The sequence below is a fragment of the Ceratocystis lukuohia genome (genome assembly GCF_044167205.1).
Source record: "Ceratocystis lukuohia strain C4212 chromosome Unknown Supercontig1_pilon, whole genome shotgun sequence".
Lineage (NCBI taxonomy): Eukaryota > Fungi > Ascomycota > Sordariomycetes > Microascales > Ceratocystidaceae > Ceratocystis > Ceratocystis lukuohia.
Genome location: NW_027263520.1, coordinates 2,201,173 through 2,222,427, shown reverse-complemented (window position 1 = coordinate 2,222,427; position 21,255 = coordinate 2,201,173). Strand labels below are relative to the sequence as shown.

The 21,255-nt window shown below is 50.0% G+C and overlaps 5 protein-coding genes across 5 annotated transcripts; 2 read left to right on the top strand and 3 right to left on the bottom strand.

Moving 5' to 3' along the window:
- Positions 1 to 245: 245 nt before the first annotated feature.
- On the bottom strand, positions 246 to 1,698 carry HOO65_010557 (Acetylornithine aminotransferase, mitochondrial; the record flags this gene model as incomplete). Its single annotated transcript, XM_071005811.1, has 2 exons — positions 246 to 1,535; positions 1,630 to 1,698. The coding sequence occupies 2 exons, from the start codon at positions 1,696 to 1,698 to the stop codon at positions 246 to 248; spliced, it is 1,359 nt and encodes a 452-aa protein (XP_070862379.1).
- An 826-nt stretch (positions 1,699 to 2,524) lies between these two features.
- Positions 2,525 to 3,133, bottom strand: HOO65_010556 (Antigenic thaumatin-like protein; the record flags this gene model as incomplete). Its single annotated transcript, XM_070999749.1, has 1 exon — positions 2,525 to 3,133. The coding sequence occupies one exon, from the start codon at positions 3,131 to 3,133 to the stop codon at positions 2,525 to 2,527; it is 609 nt and encodes a 202-aa protein (XP_070862378.1).
- A 1,485-nt stretch (positions 3,134 to 4,618) lies between these two features.
- Positions 4,619 to 6,634, top strand: HOO65_010555 (Hormone-sensitive lipase; the record flags this gene model as incomplete). The annotated part of the gene is made up of 1 exon (XM_070999748.1): positions 4,619 to 6,634. One exon carries the CDS (start codon positions 4,619 to 4,621, stop codon positions 6,632 to 6,634), a length of 2,016 nt encoding a protein of 671 aa, XP_070862377.1.
- Positions 6,635 to 15,075: 8,441 nt separating this feature from the next.
- Positions 15,076 to 18,087, top strand: HOO65_010554 (putative transcriptional regulatory protein PB24D3.01; the record flags this gene model as incomplete). Its single annotated transcript, XM_071005386.1, has 2 exons — positions 15,076 to 15,407; positions 15,477 to 18,087. The coding sequence occupies 2 exons, from the start codon at positions 15,076 to 15,078 to the stop codon at positions 18,085 to 18,087; spliced, it is 2,943 nt and encodes a 980-aa protein (XP_070862376.1).
- Positions 18,088 to 19,307: 1,220 nt separating this feature from the next.
- On the bottom strand, positions 19,308 to 21,045 carry HOO65_010553 (Glutamate decarboxylase 4; the record flags this gene model as incomplete). The annotated part of the gene is made up of 3 exons (XM_071005693.1): positions 19,308 to 19,967; positions 20,072 to 20,244; positions 20,307 to 21,045. 3 exons carry the CDS (start codon positions 21,043 to 21,045, stop codon positions 19,308 to 19,310), a joined length of 1,572 nt encoding a protein of 523 aa, XP_070862375.1.
- Positions 21,046 to 21,255: the final 210 nt, after the last annotated feature.

Sequence of the window (21,255 nt, the reverse complement as noted above, 5' to 3'; positions counted from 1 at the left end):
CATGTTTATACAAAATGGCGTAATTCTAGCCTACTTCATCACGAAGTTTCTTTTAAGTCATTAGCCAAGTTAACTAGCATCACATCTTCCAATCCCTTTTTTATTGTGCGCCATTCCCTGTGATAAAGACTCGCCAACGCCCTAACCCCCAATAAATGAACAAATATATACAAGGAAGAGAAAAGTCCAGGCAAGGCAAATTAAACAGCGGGAAAATAAGAAGAGGGCCAGATAGGTGCCTATCGTTACAAGCTTGCAACAATGGCGTCTCCGAGGATCTCCATGGCCCTGACAATCTCACTGTCTTCAATAGTCAAGCTGGGAGTGATTCTCAAGGTGTTGGTTCCAGCAGTGATGATTAATAGGCCACGATGTCTAGCCTCCTGTAGAATACGAGCCGGATCCCGGGTCAGCTGCACGCCTAGAATTAGGCCCTTCCCACGAACCTCAGTGATCAGGTCGGGGAAGCGCTTCTGCAGGGCTTGTAGCTGCTCACGGAACAGGGCGCTCTTGGCCTCAACGCCGGCCAGCAGTTTGGGATCAGACAGGCGACCAAGTACATAGTGGCCTAGACGCGAAGCCAAAGGGTTACCGCCAAATGTAGTGCCGTGGTCGCCGACGCTAATCTTGGCAGCAACATCGGCCGTCACAATGGTAGCGCCAATGGGGAAGCCATTACCCAGAGCCTTGGCAGTGGTGACAATGTCCGGGTGGGCGGCAGGGGGCAGGTGTGAGTGCGCCCATAGCTTGCCAGTGCGGGCCATACCGCATTGGATCTCGTCGTAGATAAGGACGGCGCCAACCGCACGGCAGCGGGCAGCCAGAGCAGAGAGGAACTCGACAGAGCCCTCATTGACACCACCCTCGCCCTGGATGGGCTCAACAATGACACCACATGTGTTCTTAGTCACCAAGGAGTCAATGGCAGCAACATCGTTGTATGTGCCGTACACGTGGCCAGGCACCATGGGTGAAAACGGCTTCTGGTATTTGGGGTTGGGAGTAGCGGATAGCGCACCCATAGTGCGGCCGTGGAAAGCCTGGTGGAATGAGACAATCTCATGCTTAGCACCCGACGGATCGACGACCTTGCCAACCTTACGCGCGAACTTGAGAGCGGCCTCGTTTGCTTCAGAGCCCGAGTTGCACACGAAAACAGCAGAAGCGTTGTGCATGCCTCCACTAGCCTTGGTGTGTTCAACGAGAGCTTTGCTGAGTGCGCCAGTCCACTGGTTGTAGTATAGGTTGGAGGCGTGTATCAACTGGCCGGCCTGGTCTGCCAGAATACGGGTGAATTCAGGGTCGCAGTGGCCGAGTGAGTTGACGGCAATACCTCCGGTCAGATCGAGATAGGCACGGTCTTCGGCATCGTATAACATGGAGCCAGAGCCCCGCACAAACACGGGGGCCGGACGCGAGTAGGTAGCTACCATAAAGGGCTGTGAGGCAGAGACAATAGAGGCGCTCTCAGTGCCATCCATAGGGTCGGGGTGTGAGGCAGCAGTGGCAGTAGTAGTGGCAGTGGCGGTGGCAGTCTAGCATAAGACACAAGACAAGACGGGGAGGTCAGCAACCGAAGGTATCAATCTAAGGAGCTAAGCAGATGAGTGATGTTGGTGTTTGACTTACAGAGGCAGCTCGAGTCAGAGAGGGCATGCGGGCCAGGAATTGGCGGCGCATAGCAATACGGAAAGCCATGGTAGTGTAGGGAGATTGAGAGAGTAAGACGGATCAGTGATAGAGAAAGATAATGGGGAGGAGATGGAGGAGGAGAGGGAGGACGATGAAGAGAATCGACTAAATAGTTCAATTTCTATGAGAATTAAGAAAGGTCTAGTTCTAGCAGTAGAACAGCAAGAGCGAAAGCATAACAGAGTATATGAAGAAAGGAAGAAGACTAAGAAGGGGCGTTGCAGCGAAAATAGCGGCGTTGATATTCCGATATAAAAGTAAAAAAAAAAAGAATAAAATTATGTATTAATCACTTACTTTTGTGTTAGTCACAGCCGCAGGTGGGGGGGGGGGAGACCCGTTTTTTGAGGCCTTACAAGTACCAAGTTTCCTTGCGAAGATTACGGAGGGGGAGGGCTGGAGAAGGGCTGTAAAAGCCTGTAGAAGCCTGTAAAAAAGGCCTGTAAAGGCTGCAAAAGCATTTACAAAGCGGCAAGTCATTGCCCAAAAGAGCAGGAGACGAAATGAAAACTTGAAAGTGCAAAAATAAATAAATTATTGAGTAAATCCGGCGAAAAGCCGGTCCCGCTTTTCTACAGTCTTCATCTTTTGTGGGCTTCTCAAGAAACGTCATCTTATCGATAAGCTCAAAACGGGGTAACGTTAGATAGGCCATCTGATAACAAGTTGCCAATGAATAAAGGCGACAGAACAATAGAGCAGTATGGGGCTGTGACTGGAACAGCCGAAGAGTTGGGGAGAAGCAAAGGCAGCACACCCCAGCAACCGCAGACGAGACCCAGACCCAGACCCAGCTAGTATGCAAGCCAAAGCCGTATCTAGCACCCACTCCTCAAAGAGCTGTCTCTGTGGCCTCACCTGATGCCTCTCCACCGCAGCTCGCTGTATTGCCATCCGCACATATCACCATCATCACACTATAGTCAGGCGAACACGCCCGCATATAGTTGCCATGGCCAGGGTTCACTCCGTCCGGCCACTCCATCCTAGAGCACTCTGGGTCGTCGCTCTCCAGCGTGATCTTCATACCCTCAAACGGGGTGCCAAAAACATTGCTGAGGCCGTAGTACAACACGGTGGGGTCCATTTCTGTGTCTAGTGTGTAGCCAAATATCATCTGGCTGCTCTCATCAAAAATAGTGCTGTGGTTGGGCGTAATCTTTAGCGCGATGCCGGTCTTCAGCGACAGCTGGTCTGTGTGGATAAATTCGCAGTAGCTTCCATGGTGCGGTGCAATGCGATATCGCGGGCTAAGCGTCGAGCTAACAGACCACAGGTAGAGTGGGTAGGTGCATTTGTTGACGACGGTGGTTTTCGACGTCAGGGTTAATCCGCCCCGGGCCCGGGAGAGGCACGAAACTGTGAGCAAGAGTGATGCGAGGAACTTCATGCTTTGTAGCCAGCCAAACTTGCTGAGAGTCAACCGTAGCAGGTCAGCCATGACGATAAGCGGGAGTTTCTAGTCATATCTATATAAAAACAAGCAAGTTTTGTCCTCCAGCGGAGTCACGCTCTTGTCAAGTGACAACAACTCAACAGCGGATGTATCTTGTGCCCCCGTTAGTGTTCTGCTACGTAGCACGCCAGCCTTGGTACCGTTGCAGCCGATATTATGGGTTCATGCTCATGTTTTACTAGAGGTATTATCGGCGGGACTTCAAATGAAGGAGGTTTCGTTAGTCTTGGGATGACCCAGAACAAAAAATGACCATGTACCACGTCTGGCGGTGATGACGGGGGGTTCGGAGGTCGTTTTGTTTAGGGTTACAGACCAGGGTTTCATTTATATGACGTCATCTTTTTTGTGTTATTGGGGTAAAGGTGGCTCATGTGAGCAAAAGAATGTAGCGAAGAACAGTAAAGAGAAGGAAAAATAAAGGGATGTAAAAGAAGAATTGGTGAATATATCTACGCGACAAGAAACGAACGTAGCCTCTTCTATGACCAGCCATTTTCCTTGTATCTCCATACGTTCCCCAAGGGGAAGTTAGACAAGCAATTCTTCCTTTTCCGAAGATTCCCCAAATGCCATGTGATTTCGGGAGTTCCACTTTCACATGTCAGACTTAAAAGCAGAAAGGAAGACCGCTAACGAGCGGCATTTGTAGTAAAGCAGAGGAGAGGATGACCAGTAGATTAAAAGAAGCAGAAATGCAACTGCGATAACTGGCTGGCCATTAAACCAGCAAGTCATCTTAGTGGATAGTGAGCTAAACAAAGAGCCTCTCTTTCCATCCTTCCTCACTTCATACCTTCTCACGATTTGTCTCAGTTGCTCTTAGATCAGCGATTTAGGGTCTCGCTGGTCTTGTCTATAATAATAGTTTCAGCTTTCCTCTTTGAGAGCACATAGCAGCTGTGTTTCTGCCTTTCTCCCCACGTGAGACCTAGTGGCTTGACCTGGTAGTTTCTTTCTTTGGTCATCTTGTTTCCCTGCTCTTTTTTTTCTTCCCCTTTGCCAAACTACAGCTTTATTATTTCATACTCCGTGGCAATCCGGTGGTTCTAGGAAATTCGAAGCTGTATTTGTTAGTCTCGTCTTCACTTCTTCATGCTGGCGCCATAGCAACCGACGCGTTAGCTGCCGCTCCATTCCACCATGATTGATCACGTCTTAGGCCGGCCTTCTGCCAGATCCCGCCGGCTCCAGGTGTTGGCTGTCCTTTCGTTTTGGGCCATGTATCTAAAGAGGTACGTCCTATGTTATATCCTTCCATTTTTAGGCACTGTAGACTTCACCTACTAACCACTCTCTTTCTACCATAGAGGAAGTAAGCATGGGCCGCCTTTTGCTCGCATTCTGTCCAAGTTCTTCACTAGACGCCTAACGCCGTGGCAAATCGTCACTCTCACGATCATGTCTCTTTATGCTGCCCAGAACTTCTCCTCTCTAGTTGGGCTTTCCAGTCCCGATCCGCTTTCCAAAATGTACGAAGCAGGCTTCTTTCGTGCAACATGGGTTTTGACAGCCCTGGATGCCGGTTTCTGGACTGCTATGAAGATCAAGAACCGCCGGTTGCGCGATCTCGCATCTGTTATCTTCACTGTGTTCTATCTCTTTGCTGCCGATATGGCCGATGAAAAGGTACGCCGCGTACGCGGAAACCTCACTATAGATCACATGCGTGTATCATGGAACAAAGGCACATCGCCGTATCTCAATTTCCTGCAAGGCCTAATACGGCCACGGTTCATGCGCAGCTCGCCTAGGCAACTGCGTATTGCGCGACCTCCCGGTAGCGACTATACAGAGCCAGTAACAGCATGGCTATACTTTGACGGTACCCTCGCCGAGCTCCGGAAGCACAGGCGAGTGCTAGTAGACATCCCTGGCGGCGGCTTTGTGGCCATGGACCCTCGTTGCAACGACGATAAGCTAGGCTGCTGGGCGTCCAAAACCGGCATGCCCATTCTAGCCCTGGACTATAGAAAGGCACCCGAGTTTCCGTACCCATATGCTCTCAATGAGTGCTTTGACGTGTTTACGATGCTCGTCAGGACAAAAGGCCGCTGTATTGGCCTTGCCGGCACTGAGATCCCTAAAATAACCATCTCAGGGGATAGCTCGGGTGGGAACCTTGCTGTAGGCACGACGTTGATGATTATAGAGCGCACTATTGGCCATTTATCCGCTACAGACAGAAACAGCGACTTGCCGCTCCCCGAGGGCCTATTGCTCTTTTACCCGTCGCTCGACATGAACATTGGTAGCTGGATGTCCGACGAGGAGATGGCTCTTATTAGAGATCGCAGCATGAGACGTACGAACCGGTCCATCGTGAGGCGCAAGACGATGCAGTACAGTTCTTTGGTTGGAACTCCACATCACTCGGATGATGAAGATGCTTCGCCACCGGCGGAAAAGGTACAGAAGAAGCTACCAGAGCGTTTCCAGGCCCCGAGGAAGACAAGAAAGACGAAGGCGTCAAATGCTGCGACGGATGCATCCGCAGATTCTCCAGTCCCCGGGGGCTCCAGCCAGCCCGCGTCTGAGCCTATATCAACAGAGGCTAGCGCCGCCATCCCCCGGGCATCGTCGTTCCACCCACAGCCACTTAGCACACGGCTTGCCATGTCGTCCAAGATTTCCTACTTTAGCGACCGTGTCCTCACCCCCGAAATGATGCGTGCCATGGTCATCATGTACATTGGCCCACACAACCGGCCTGACTTCCGCACAGACTATCTCCTTTCGCCCACAATAGCTCCAGACTCTCTGCTATCTCACTTTCCGAAGACCTTTTTCCTCACAGGCGAGCGGGATCCTTTAGTTGACGATACCGTGATCTTTGCCGGCCGCCTGCGCCAGGCCCGCCGCTATCTCTTTGATCTTGATGCTGCAGACCCTGAAAATACATCGCGGCACCACCCCGACGATAACTATACCGAGTCAGATATTCTAGAAATGACGCTGCTCCCAGGAATTTCACACGGCTTTCTGCAGTTCCCTACCCTCTACCCGCCTGCATGGGAGCTTCTAGAGCGCTCAGCCGGCTGGATCGAGCAATCATTTCAATGTTCTTCGGGAATTCGCCGCCGAGAGATCCGGCGAAGGGACTTTCTCCAGCGGCAGGCAGCAGCACGCGCAGCTCTTACCGACTATACGACGGACGAGGAGGCCGAGGATAAGCCGCTAGAGATGAACCTCAAGCGCAAATTGCGGCCACAGCAGCAGTCGCCGAGCGCTAGAAAAGGCGATGGTGCAAGCAGTAGCGACACGATGGTGGCATCTCTGAAAGATGGGCTCGGAAAGGTCCAGGGAGTGCCATCTAACGGGAGCAGCGAGCCGGTTACGTGGAAGCACAAGATTGAGCGATTGGTTGCCAAGAAGTCGGACGGCGCGAAGCCAAACTTGGGGCGGCTGAATAGTGAAGATGACCTGGTCGGCCGGCGGATGCAGGGCCTCACGAGCGGGCTCACAGGACTGGACGACGACCAGTAAGAGAAGTAGGAGAGGGGGGAGAGAGGGAACAAATAAAGATCACTGAAGGCGGGCGCTGCCGGTTTGTCTGCCGTCTTCTGACTATAGCTAGAATTGATGTCTTATTAAGCTTCATTTGGCGATGGTAGAGTGTGTATGAATTGTGTGCTACGATGGACGCCGCCCTTCACCAAGGAACCGGCTACGGACAGGGCTCTTTCTGTGATACTGTTGATAACTTATCTTTTCTATATGACAACCCTGCCTTGTTTATATGGCAACTCCAACATGGTAGAGCAACTTCCCTCGCTTTTGGCTTTTCCTCTCCTTTCTGTTCAACCTCGTCTCCTTCCCTCCCTCATAGCTCCTTCCCTGCTAGTTCTTTCCCTCATTCTCCTCCTTCCCCTTTCTAGAGCTTGCTTCCCCGTTTCCGCCGCCGGTCTTCTGAGATTTGCGAAGATACAAACAAGGATATAAAATAAACCAAGACCGTATGCATGTAAGTTACCTCAAGGAATGCTTATGCCACGCCGGGCTTTGTTAATACGGAGGGTCGCTTGTTGGACAAAGCAGCTTTAGAAGGGGCTTTCTTTTCCTTGGCTTGCCTATCCCACTTTATATATGTCGCGGCTATAGCTATAGCAGGATATCAAAATGCAAAGCTACCACAGTTGTCTTCTTTCTATTCTCCTCCCGTCTTCACGCCCCCCTCGTCTCCAATCCTGTCCCATGATCTCTCACCTGTCTGTCTCTTGCACCATAACCCCAGTTCGTTTGTATCTTGGCAACGCATCGTCTTGTCCTTTTTTCTTCAACCTCTCTCCACATATAGCCAGGTCCCCTCTGCAGCCAAGCACCCCCCGACAAGTTTACAGTCATAGTATTACACGGCTCTTTTATGCATCTGTACTGGGCAAGTCCTTTTGTCTTTTGTTTTGTCTACCTTGGTCTTTTGCCATGCCATGACCCCCCCCCCCCCCCGAAATGGGCCGCAGCTAGGACATTAACCTTGAACCCTTCATTCTTCAGCAAAGCCGCCTCCCCCCCAGAGAAAGAGGAACCAAAAAGACGGATTGGAGCTTCGTCAAAGTCTAAGCTTCTGAACTGTAACCGTCTCTCGTCTCTGGAAAAGCAGTGAAGAAACCGTCCGTTAAAGGATGGGCCTTAATAAGGCAAGACAAGCAGCAGTATGTTATAAATATCACCATCTAATCTTAACAAGCTAGAGCCAGATAAGCCAAGACCCCCAACCCACCACCATTACCAACAGCGGTCGAGCCGGCACAGTGAAATTATCATGTGTTTCTTCGCTGTCACTTTCCCTATTCTTCCCAAAAATGTCCATTCTCCGTGCCGAGGCACATCCTATGTCACACAGTCCGCATAGACAGTACCAGAATCTAGGCTGGACTTGTTATGATTCCTCTTTTTCCTTTTGGTCCTTTTTCTCTGTGACCCGTGTCTTTTTGATTTGGATGAGAATTCCCTGTGAGAACTGGGCTTTTCTAGTTGGTTATAGCGTCTTCTTCAACCTTGCCGGTACTATAACCATAGGTTTTAGAGGGTGCTGGTCTGTCAGGTCTAGTCAAGTCAAGGTCAAAGTCACTTGTCAAGACAACGGATTACTTCGTTTTGCATGTGTCTTTGAGGGAAGGGAGGAAGGGGGGGGGGGTCTTGTTGTCTCGCTTGTCGCAGCCTCCTTCTCCAATGCCCTAGGACTCCAATCTCTCCCTTCCAACAGAAAACCTGTTGAGCGCCATGTAAGCCTAGGATGCCCTATATCCCAAGTCCTCTTCTATCCTTTATAGGCGTCGCCAGTCTTTGCCACAAGGTTCGACAGGCCTATCAAGTCCTCCCGCCAGAGGCTTGTTACAGGTCTGCCACAGGCTTTCAAGGGGGAAAAGGGGCCTGAGCTAAATCCTTGATCGACAACGCCTGAAGATCGTTTTGGGACAGGTTTTCCGGCTTCCTCAGGATAGACGTGGGCCCTGCCTCCTTCTGCTACTAGCATGCTTGTTATTATTGGCTCGGCTTTGCAATCCTTTCTGCTGAGCTTTTGGTGGTGTTTGCCTGCATTTTCGTTCCCGGCACCGATAAGTTGTGGTTGCATGAAGCAAGCGGAATAAAACGTGGCGCCGAGTAAGAGTATTAGCAGACACTACAACGGCAAAGGTGATGGATGGTTGATACAGTTAATAGCGCTGGACAAAAAGAACCCCCTATTTGCATTTACAGCACAGTATATTACGCCTGGGTTTGCACCTGAAATTAGACCCAGAAGCTAAGGAAGCACGCAGTGTCTGTCTGGTTTTCTATTTCACTGGCGAGGGATTGAGGCAAGTCCAAATACGAGTCTGGGTGCTGTACCAAGCCGTTATACATAATGTTGTGCCACGATGAGCCAGATGTACCTACACACATGGGCTCCTTCTTGGCCTAAGATGTCTCTTTAAATCCCTCTCGTTTCCTGTTTTATAGATACACAGCATCTTCATTTAGGCACGCTGCATGGGCTTGACGCGCAGCGGCCTTCTATCGTCATATTCCTAGGCCTGGGGTCTTGGGGAAGTTAGATCTCAAGATCTCCTCTCGGCACAGCGGCCATCGATTCCAGAGGAGCTGGACTTGGCTTGCGCCGAGAGCTTGCCCGACGCCGTTTGTTGAACCGATGCTGCAGTGTATCTTCGGTAATTGGGCAGCAAACTTCCACGTGCTGATAACGTTGCATGAAGCCCTCGAGGCATACGGGAGGGGGGAATATGGGATTTGAAGGCTGAGGAGAAAGGCTGGTGATGATGCTTAGCCCAACTGAGGTTTACAACGTGGTAGCACATGACTCACGTATAACAAGCTGTGGCACAAAGCTAGAAGAATCAAGGGTCTCGTGAATCATGCGTTTTGTCTGCTAGGAAACTTGTCTTGCTTTTGTGTTTTCTGTGCGTTTGTACGAGGGCATATCAAGAGAAAGGTCTCGAACGGTATGAGCTCAGACAACCATTGGCTAAGAAACGACGGGCCAGAGAATACAGAGAGATGCTTCATGCGATCCGAGATTGTTGATATGAATATCACTATTTACCGTGGTGGTGGTGGGCCTGGAACAGCCAGACTCTAGCACCAACCAGTATATGTATATATATATATTTATATTTGCATTTATGCAACCGTTGGCTTTTGTGTGCGTTCTGTGGGATGAAGCTACAAATGAGATGAACGGTTGTCAAGTCTGCGTTACAATATCTCGTGTTTTTGCAACTCGGCAGTTTGAAAAAGTATGGCGCCAAGGAAAAGGAAGAGGCAGAGACAGGAGAGAGAAGAGATGAACGGAGAGGGAGAGGAGGGGGTTGTTGTTGAGATGTTTAGGAAACAACGGATAAGAAAAGCCGGAGGCTGCAAGGGCATGAGGGCAGAGAGGGGGCCAGAAAGAGAGGCAGAGATGGAGCTGAAGCACAAGGCACATGCAGCCGACTTCTGTTTTGTCCACTCAATTGCTTCGCTCCGAACCGAAAATCAACATTAATACACAAATCAAACGACAGCCAGAGCTGTGGCTAATAGAGGGAAGCCTGAGACATTGTCTTCAAGCTCTTGGAAGCGGCACTCAGGCAGAATGTAACCATGTATAAATCCCACACACAGGCTTTGCTTTTGGTGCCATTTTCTGCCATCGTTAGACGCGAGTGGGCTTGGCCGAACTGAGCGGTTTGTGTGGCCGCCTGTTTAGAAATCCAGTATAGGCCACACTAAAACAACTTGGCATGCCCCCCCAGCCCAGGCCAGGCCATGCTAAATAGACGCAGTGCAAGCCCTGCTAATATGACAAAGTGCAAGATGCTAAGCTGCTATGTATGCTGCCAAACCTCCTCGCCCCTTTTCCGCCTTGAAATGCTGCATGTCAAGAGGACAATTTGCGCCTACAAGCCCTTCGACAATAGCTCTTCTTGGTATGATCTAAGCCGGACAATTCGGGTCGTGTCCAAGGGAGAGAAGGGGGACGATTTCCCAACAAGCTGGAACCCGATGGAAGAAGCTAGCCAATAATCCCGCGGCAGTCAGCGTGGGTTGGATGGAATATAGAATGGGGAAGGGGGCTTAGGGGCCCTCGAGTGACCATAGCGAGCGTTGCTGGCCAGGTGGACATGGAGGTAGAAAGGCCGCTATAAGCTAGGGCGATGACAACTAACAAACCAAGCTTTATAGAGATAAGCAAGACCTTTGTCTGCGGGTGCCTGTGCCTGTATTATGGAGCACTGCTTGTGACTGTTGTGCTTATGCTCTTAGAGAGCCTGTGCCTTGTATTATGGAGCATGCAGTGTAGTCTTGTTGTAAAAGGCATCCCTTGTGGTCTTGTGGGGGGGGGGGAGACAGGTCCTGTCCTCCTCTCTTTCTAAATCGGGTTCTTTCCCGAAATCCGGAAGGACTCCGAGAGAATATGGACCTTCCTAGTAGGTGTTAGCCGAAAAGAAGGGGTGTTTTCTGGGGTTAGCCCGGCCCACACAGGGCAAAGCCTCACAGCACAAAGATTGGCAAGGCCGCGGACAGCTGCCAGACAGCTGCCAGAGGCAGAGGAATGGGAATGGGGGGAAGGGAGGGGGCGAGACTTGTCCGTCGCAACGCGCAAGGCCTGTGAATGTGCATGCATATATACATGGACGTACACATAGCAGAGTACCCGCTGGATGGGGAAAGTGGGAAGCCCAAGAGCAAAGTAGAACGCGACAGACTGTTGCATCTGTGCTTTTTGCAGTGACAAACAGAAACTCGGGCAAGGCTCCGCTGGTGTGGTAGCGCATAGCAAATTTATATGCAATTAATAAGCACCAAAAGTCCACTACAGTCTGGCTTTATGGGCGGCCTTGCTGTTTAATTACATCACTCAGTGGCTAGGCCCCAATTTATCTTTCTTTTTATTGCTTTTTGCTCTTGCTTTTTGGCGCCACATCCCTGGCGCTCGGTGAGGACGTTCTCGGCCCCTTCCTTGATCTCCGACACATCAGGCGTGCAAGAGCATTCCTCGATTTAGCTGACCTCTTTTCATGTTTCCTTTTCATTGTCTTTGCTGTCATTGTTGCCGCATACCAGCGTGCAGAGAGCGAAATGAAACCCTAGCGACTGGATTACTGAGCTGGAGAAGGACATGGAACTGAAGAGAACAGGAAAGAGGCTGAGTGGAAATAGAATGGCGGAACAGGAAGGAGGAAAGAGGGGGAGGGGCAAGTGTTGAGGCCAGGAAGGGAAAGTACCAAGAGAAAAACTGGTCGGCGGCGGCGGCGGCGACGAAGATAAAAGTAAGCAGCAGGTAGGGAAGGATCGAGGACAAGACTGGCCGGCTCGTTCGTCGGTACAGAGCTATTTGCTAGACTATACTGGATGGGGGATAGAGCTTTGTCTTTGCCCGCCTAGCCAATCCTGCTGGCCTAGCTCCTCTAACGCATCGCAACGCCAAGTCCAGTCGCTTTTTGTTGCATTTTGTGGTTAACCCAGTCCTGGGCCAAGCTGCCTGCCCTTCTTGCTCGCTCTGTTTGCTCTTTCCCTTGGACGGCCGGGTGGCAGCTGCCATAGTTGCCATTAGCTTCCCCTGGCCGTCGAACTGGTTTGGTTTCTACAGTAAAGCGACGAAGAGAAGAGATGAAAAATCCTCATGCATGGAACCAAACGGGCAACTACGTGCACTATTACCATTAATATATATGTATTTTTCTTTTTGCCTGGCGTCCGTCCATCTTGTCTTCCGGGCGTATGTATCTGTCTCCGATGCTTTTGTTGTCCTTGTTGCTCTCCTTGTTGCTCTCCTTGTTGTTCATCTCTTGTTCTTTTTCTCCTTCTCCCGCTGATTTTCACGTCTTACACCACCAGGCAAGCAAACACCGCCCGCCAGGATCTTGTCACTTATTCACAGCAGGCGCAGCCAAACCAGCAACTGCGCTTGTAGGCAACGAACGGGGCTTTTTTTTTATTATTTTATCCCAATTTATTGCCCTCTTTTTGTCCCTCTGGCTTGCCTTCCCCATCCAAGACCAGGTGGTCTCTCTGTCCTCGCTGGTTTTCTGGCCTCCTCCCCTCTTCTTCCTCTGGCTCGGCTCTCTCTGCCTTGCTTTCTTTCTCTTTTCTCTTCTCTTTAATTTCAAACACCAGCTTTGCTTGTCTCAGCTTTTTCTTGTTCTTTTCTCCTTGACTACACTCGGCCTACGCCATCCGTCCGTTCTCCTTTTTTGCCCTGCTGGGATTTTTAGAATTTATCCTTTCTTTTATCTCTTGTTTTATATTGTTTGTCGCAGACTTGAACCTCGTTTCTATTTCCCTTCTTTCTGCTCTTTTTTTCCCCTCTATATTTGCTTCCTTTTTTTTTTTTCAAACAAGCTCGCGATTTTCGGCCTTATCATCTTGCTAACAAGCAAGCAACTTGGTTGTGGACAGACAGCCGAGATCTTGGTTTTTGTATTTGCCTTGGCTGGCTTGCTTGCCTCCTCTTCCTTCCTTTCTTTTTCTTCCTTTCCCACTTCTCTTTCTTTTTTTTTTTTTTTTTTTTTACTTTATTTTTTCCTCTTCATTTATTCGCTTGCTGTATTCCTCTCCCTTTGCCCCGATACCAAGCACAAAGTCTCATAATCTCACTCCCCCCCCCGTAACTGCGACCTGCCGATACTGCTCAGCCTATTGTCATTTACCAACATTGGCACACGTGCCAACAGCATTGCATCACCCATCAGCATTAGAATTAGCACCAACATCAGTGAACGGCACGGCACCATAACTAAATATCACAAATACAATCGTCATCCACAACACCCGCCCCATATCACTGCCGCCTCTATCTCTACTAGAGGGCTGTCTAGTCCAGTTCCGTCTATCCACTCTTGCAGCCGCATTCTTCCATCACCCGTTAGCCGTTCCCTGTTACCGACTTGCGCCCCCTTCATACTGCCACCCGGAAGAAGTCTTTCGCTGTGCTCCCGCCAGGCTAGATTGGGCTTTGCGACAGTTTCGATCAGCTTCTTTCGTCCCGGACTGTCATGCGCCGACATTGTTCAACCAAGCATCTAACTTGCTAGGGTAAGTCAAATGAAAACAGCATGTAGCCACTCTTTGATTGTACGCACTTGACCCGGAGAAGTGAATATGCCTCTTTTCCATTCGTGTAGGCATACAGAGCGAGAGATCCTGTTCTCTTCCTCCCAAAGCTCTCGCAGTCCATGAGAAGTCAACGCCATGCAAGAAGACGATGAGGGAGAGGAAGAAGAAGAAGAAGAAGAAGAAGAAGGAGACCAAGACCAAGACCAAGACCAAGACCAAGACCAAGAAGAGATAGACAATCAAAGAAACCTCAAGACCACCCCCCTCCCTCCCCCCCTCCCCCCGCCGATTCTTGCTCTTATTCATTTCGGAGATGCAAACACCGTTCCTCGGACAAAATAATTGTTAGCCCGACCATAGAGCCAGACCGCTGCCACCCCATCTCCGAGCCACAAGGAAGTGATGCCGACCTTTCCTAAAAGCAATCAGCAAGACAAACACACATCAGCCTGTCTGCACACCACAGACCGGAAGCCATACGCTTGGAACCTGTCTATCGAGCGTCTTCACTTGTCAAGCTGGGTACAAAGTCCGCTCCGCCCTTGAGTCATCCCCAAGTCCTTTTGACTGGGCTACTCACTAGCCGCCGGCGGGCAATAGCCCTCCCGTATCTCTCCCTACACCTACTTGCCTGGGAGAGTCACCAACTGCAGCCTGTGGCTGTCTTGGCTAGCATTTCCGCACCAAACCACGCCGGCTTGACCCAGTGCAATACAGCAGCGAAGCGCAACAATCAAGGCCAGCCAGTTTAAAAAAGACAGTAGCATACCGAATTGCCTCCTGTAACTATGCATGTCTCTCTTGCACGTCTAAAAATCCAGCACCTCCTATTCTCGCTTATAACTGGTTAGCACGATCGGAAGACCCAATGGGGTGATGCGCTTTTCTTTCCGACGCTCTTGCTGCAGTGCTATCTTGCAACCGGCTCGCTCTTCTTGGTTGCCTGGCTTGTGTCTCTTTTATCCGCATTTTTCTTTTCCCTTTCGTCTTCGGGTGGTCGTCGCTTGCCTTACCTTGTCCTACTTCTTCTCTTGTCATGAGTTGACTGACTATTGATTGTGCCGCTTGATAGTGTCATGCTACCTAATCTGAAAGGCCTATGTGATGTTTGAATTCTGCAGATGAAGTTTATTGACCTTTTTCTCTTTTTTCTCTCTTTTTCTTTGCAGTGACAAAATCGACCCGAACACATTCCAAGTCTACCGCTATCAAACTCATTCCCTGCTTGATACACACGAGGACTGAAAATCATCCCTGCCTCGTATTCTGCCAAATCCGCACCCCGAAGCTGCAGACAAGGCTTTTTCCTCTGTATGTTAGCAGCAGGCGACAGTCGTGAGACAAAACACGATCAGTATCAGGCCCCGGCCAAGAACACAACGAGCTCAATGCATAATCCGACTTCATCGTCAAAAGCCTTCCCGTTTAGACCTCACACATTATCTTCAACGGCTTCGAGTCAAAACTCAACGCCCTCTGATCCCCCCCCTTCGCAGGCTTCATCCTCTGGCTGGCCTGACTACAGGGCTGAAATGGCAACCTCAACGTATCAGTACCGCCAACATTCGCGGTCGCCAGAGCCAAAAGGCTCCTTGGGCCCTCCTGCTCCCATTCCCTCTTCAACACCCACACCGGCCAACCCATCCCGGACATTCGAGTCATCCTCCACTAGACCTACTTCATCAAATTCACCTAGTGAATCCCATGGCCCAAGCCTTAGGTAGGACACTGTACTTGTTATTTTTACTTGTGGAATTTAACTAATCAAGCTACCTTTTCGTAACACTAGCTCTGGCGGGCTTCCGTCTCTGCCGGAAAACAACTACTCGCCCTACAACTCAGACTCCCGACCGATGATGAGCACTGAGCCAGGAACCAGCCCGGCACCTCCGTCTGTTGGGGCTGGTAGCACAGCTGCAGGCGCTAACGCGGGCTCAACACCAAATCCTACCGGTACTGGTGTTGGTCCAAATGCCCACAAGAGAGCCTATCGCCAGCGGCGAAAGGATCCCAGCTGCGATGCTTGCCGTGAGCGTAAAGTCAAGTGCGATGCCACTGAAACAACAAGTTGCTCCGAGTGCTCAAGCCGAAGTGTCAAGTGTCAATTCACCAAGGAAACAAATCGTCGCATGTCTTCCATCAAGCAAGTTCAGGATCTCGAAAAGCAAATGGATCGTATCAAGCGCGAAAACCTTAGTCTCCGGAAGATGCTTGCGGATCGCGAGACCCGTATCGATCGGGGCGATGGTGATATTGACGATTCAGAACGGCTGTCGGGCCGCCTTCCCGAAGCTGGTACCGACCCTCTCAAGAAAAACCGCCCTGCTGCTCTAGCGGCAATGCAAACAGCACAACAGTTTCCACACGGCCATCATGGCCTTGAGATTGCCCGCTCCCAAGTCCGTCTTGCTAGTACCGGACTTTTCAAGCTTCCTCCTAATGCCGGCAGTGTATCTTGTACTATAATTGGTGCCTTTGCCCCCCCTGTTCCTGATATTCCCTCCCTTGAAGTTACCCAACATCTCCTATATCACTACTACAACTCAATCCACACCATGTTTCCCATTATCCACTGGCCTTCTTTTCGCGAAGAGATCGACCGCATGTACGCCCAGGGAAACGGACACCGCGAGTCACCTGATTTTCTCGCCATATTTTTCGCCGTTCTCGCTTTGGGAAGCTTGTCAAGCACCGAACCACCTCCGCATCACTACGCCCATCGTGTATACCAACAAGGAGAATTATTGGAAGCAGCACGTAAACTCGTCGATCCATGGGCCACGTCTGGAACTTTGAATCATGTTAAGGCTTTGACATTGATGGTCATTGCCTTCAATGAAGTTAATCTCAAGACTGGTGCCTTCATGTGGCTTGGTGCTGCTATCCGTACTGCGCAGTCCATTGGCTTGTATGCTGAAACTGGTAGCGGCGTGGGGTTTGTTGAGGTTGAGATGCGTCGCCGCGTTTGGTGGACTTTATATGTGTTGGATCGAAGCATGTCGGCCGAAATGGGCCGTCCTGTATTGATTGATGATACCGATTGCGACATCCCACTCCCTGCTGGTGTTGATGATCACTATTTGGCTGATGACGGCCCCCATGTCCCCCCTGGCTCGTTGCCATTGTCGCATTCTTTCCTTGCCGTGGTTCATGTGGTAAGAGCCTACTCTCCACTGCTTCGTGCCCTATCATCTCCGACAATTCCGCCTGCAAAAATTGCTACTCTTGACCAACATTTCGCAGCAGCTTTGCGTAACTTCCCTGCGGGCTGTGACCCCTCTAGCTCAGAGGCTTTGACACCCGAGTTCTTTGCTCCTTTGGCCTACCTTTTAACTGCCAACATGATGTTGCACAGACACAACTTGAACCCAGCATGCTCAAGATGCACTCGCCGTGCCGCTGTTGAACAGTGTATTGTTGATGCTCTAGACACCGCAAATCTCATTTCGCGATGTACAGCCTCGCTCGAGTCTACGGCCACGAGTCTGTTGACTCTGCACATTTTCCGCTGCACATTGTTCTTGGTTCTTGGCGGGTACTTTGACCAGGCTATTGTATGTGTGAGGGTTCTGCGATCCTTTCATGGATGGAGAGATGTTGCGGCCCCATGTAGTCGATTTTTGGCGTTCTTTGTATCTGCATTTATTGGCAAGCGGTCCGAACTAGTGCATGCGGCGTCTCACTACTCATCGACGCCGTCGTACCAACACGGCTCAATGCATCCCCCAGGAGCCATCAGGATCGAAGACATTGCTCTAGATGAAGAAATGCTTGTTTATGTCAGTGCTGATCTCCAAGCCAGCATTGATTCCGGCTGGGTGTGGGCCACCCCATCCACCGAAGCATGCTCTGTTCCTAGTGACCCGAGCGATCCTTCTGCCCCACCTCAGGCAGGACCTTTAGCAGCCAGCCGTGCGGCTCCGTTTAGTATTGAGGCACGTACTGGGCTTTCCGAAGATGAAGCACGCGATTGGCGTCGGTGGGAGCGTCTAGAGGAGGCTTTACGGAACCTAGCATCCCTTGAAATGACGCCCTTGCAGTTGACAAACCAATGGAACACGCTAGCTTTGTCCTCGGCTATGGCCGGCTCAACTCTGAAAGGAGACTCTGTACCGCCCAATGTGCCCTCATCGTCGCAATATAGTGTAACCTCAGGCACTGAAAACGGCAACAACACTAATGGCAATAATAACATTAATAATGACGCCAATGGCGGTAATAACAGCTCATTGCCTCCTGGAGAACCAATGACTGGGCTAAGAACAGGGTCAAACCCGCCGTCTCAGCAGACCCCTCATCTGACTGTGCAGCACACACCTAAGCCAGCCGGTCCTCTACCTTCCGCGAATACTACGCCGGCGACGGCGAAGGACCGAATCAGCATCGCCAACATCATTTAGAGAGGGAAAAGAGAAATACTCGCTCTCTCTAGCCATGTGAAACGTGCCCACGCAGATTTCTTTTCCCTCTACTCCTTGCTTTTTGCCGGAGAGGCATAGTCAGCCAGGCTGCTTAGACTTGGACCACGATGGCGGCACATGACATGCTTCATTTCCCCTTGACTCCTCGTTCCCATTTCCTACCATATACCTAGTTTTTGTATTGTACAAAAATACCATGCTTCTAGGGGCTAGCTCTGATAGTGAAGGGATACATACACATACATACATACATACACACACTACATCATCCTCTCTCGCCGTTCTCTACTAGCCAACATTTACTTCCATCTATTCACCACTGGCCGTGTCGCCATCCATGTTTCTCACCTCAATTATGCCTACTTGGATCTTTATAGTTTTCTCTTCTTCTATTTCTCTCCATTTTTTATTCATAGTTTCTTGGATTATGGTGCGGCTAATTTGATTTTTGTTCTTCGTTTTCTCGCTTTTATTTCTGCGCACAAGAAGGGAAAAGAGCAAGCCTTTTTTTATTCTCTGTTTTCACCCCTTCTCTTCTAACCTTGCCTTGCTTACTCTACTGACATGTCTTTTGGTTCCATTTCTGTTTACATCTCCGAGGGTATCCTGTTATTTGCTCATTCTTTTTCATTTTTCGTCTTTGCTGTACTAGCAGCCCTATATCGCTTGTATATCCTTCTCTCTTGTCGCCCCTCTTCTCTAAATCATTTTGTATTATTTTTCTTATATTTTCTCATATTTTCTTTTTGCCCCCTTCCTTAGCTACATCACTTTTGCACCATAGGCTGGAGCTTTGAGGCAGGCCTAGTCTCTGGAAGAGGAAGAGGACGAGGAGGGGTAGGGGGGGGGGGGGATAACGGGACCAGCCCTGTTCTGTTACGTCGCGAGGTAGATAGGGAAAGAAGAAGAACTCGGGCTGCAAAGATGGATACATGGCTTGTTATTACGATATTTATTTGATGAGGAACTCCCATTAACCTCTTTGTACATACTGCCTACTTCTTGTTTATGCCCTGTAAAGATTATACAATATGCATACTACTACTTAGGTATCTTGCCTAAATAGCACTACAAGATCAGCCTAGCATATGCCGTGCGTCTTGCCCATCTTTCCCTGCATCGAGTGTGTCTCGCCCTATTTATTATTTGGGTTAGCGATAAAAACAGTCTTCTAAAGCCACTAAATATCCTTTGCGATGCTACATGGTACTCACCTTATACTTGCCGGGTGTATGCTTCGCATGGTGATGAGTGTTAGATGATCGCTGGTGGGAAATAAATGTCTTCATATGCTCCAAGCTCTTCTGGTCAATCTGACCTAGCAATTCCATACACGACTTGATATCATCCACGAGTTTATCACAGCGCGGGCGTGTGAAGTCCTCGCGCACAACAATACGCAACATTTTCATTTGACCCGTTTTAGGGGCCATAGTATAGGCTGGCACTATCCAACCACGGATACGTAGCTGATGAGCCAGGGCGAATTCGTCGTAGAAGCGGTTCTCAGGGGACTTGATCTTAACTGCGTCAGTGGGCTGGTCGGGCAGACGGAATGCCACAAGGGGGAGGCTGGAGCCCCCGCCCTCAGACAGAATGACAAATCCCAGTGCCTCGAGAGACGAAGCGAGATAGTCAGCGGTGCGAGTAAGGTTCGACATGATGGCACGGTAGCCCTTTTTTCCAAGGCGGATGAGTTGGTAGTATTGTCCAATGATGTGAGATGCGCCTTTAGAAAAGTTCAGAGTAAATGAGGATTGTTCAGCACCCAAGTAGTTGATATTGAAAACGAGTTCCTGGGGGAGATATTCGGACGAGCGCCAGATAATCCAGCCGACTCCGGGATAGACAAGGCCGTACTAGTAGATGGGCGAAGATGGAGGCAATGTCAGCTTGTGAAATAATCACCCTATACGGTTCTGAAAAGACGTCACTGAAGTGTCTTTCATGAAGATTTACTCACTTTGTGGCCCGAGACATTGATTGATACAACTCTGGGAAGACGGAAGTCCCACTCCAAGTCAGGTGTCACAAACGGAGCAACAAAGCCTCCGCTAGCAGCATCAACATGGATAGGAGTGTCGAGGTTATTCTCAATCAGGAGGTCGTTCAGGGCCTTAACATCTTCGTAGGCGCCTATTTCATATACGCTAGTTAATATTGATAACACTCTGTTCCTCTGTCATTTTATGACTTACCCGTGTATGTTGTTCCCATGATGGCACAGATGCCAATTGTATTCTCATCGATGAGTTTAATTGCCTCTTCGGGATCAATGACAAACCGATCTCTGGTGCAGTACACATAACGCTCGTCGACTTCAAAGTACCGCACAGCCTTTTCCCAGCATACCTGAACAGCTGACGACATGATCAGATTAGGCTTGTCGTAGGGCTTTCCCTCCTGAATTCGCTGGTTCTTCCAGCGGCGCTTCATGGCCAATACAGCCAGCATAATAGCCTCACTTGACCCCACAGAGGATGTGCCAACAGAGTGCGAGTCGCCATTCAGCATTCGACCGATCATGTTGACACAGCGGCTATGGATATCAGCTGTTTGCGGGTACTCCTCATAGTCAATGAAGTTCTTGGAAACCGCTTCAGCCATCAGCTTTTCTGCCTCATCTTCCATGTATGTGGTGACAAACGATGCTAGGTTGAGCATGGGGTTTCCGTCTAGCGACAGATCATCTTTGATTAGTCGGTAGGCAATGTCACGTGGCAGTTCATCTTCAGGCATCTCATGGCGAGGGAGCTCGCGGCCAGCTGCGCGAGAGCCATATACAGTTGTGGTGTATGAGTCGTCACTATCGGCAAGCTCCAGGCGGACTTTGCGGAGAGCTTTAGTGAGACTATCAGACGGAGTAGAGGCTCCGGTTTCCGATCCCGATCCTGGGGTATGCGGAGTTGGGATGTCGATTTTAGATAGATGGACCATGGCGAAATTGTGCAAGATGAAAGAGCAATGATTTTGCTTACACATGATGGAAATAATACATAGGAAGTCGAGGCGGGTTTATATACGTCTACATACAGCACGCACAGTTACCCCGCCCTTGGACTGGTAACCCGAGGAAGGGGCAAACGGTCTTCGGGTGGCAATGGCTTCTGCTTCGAGCAATTACCTGACGAAAGCAGTAAACTAGGA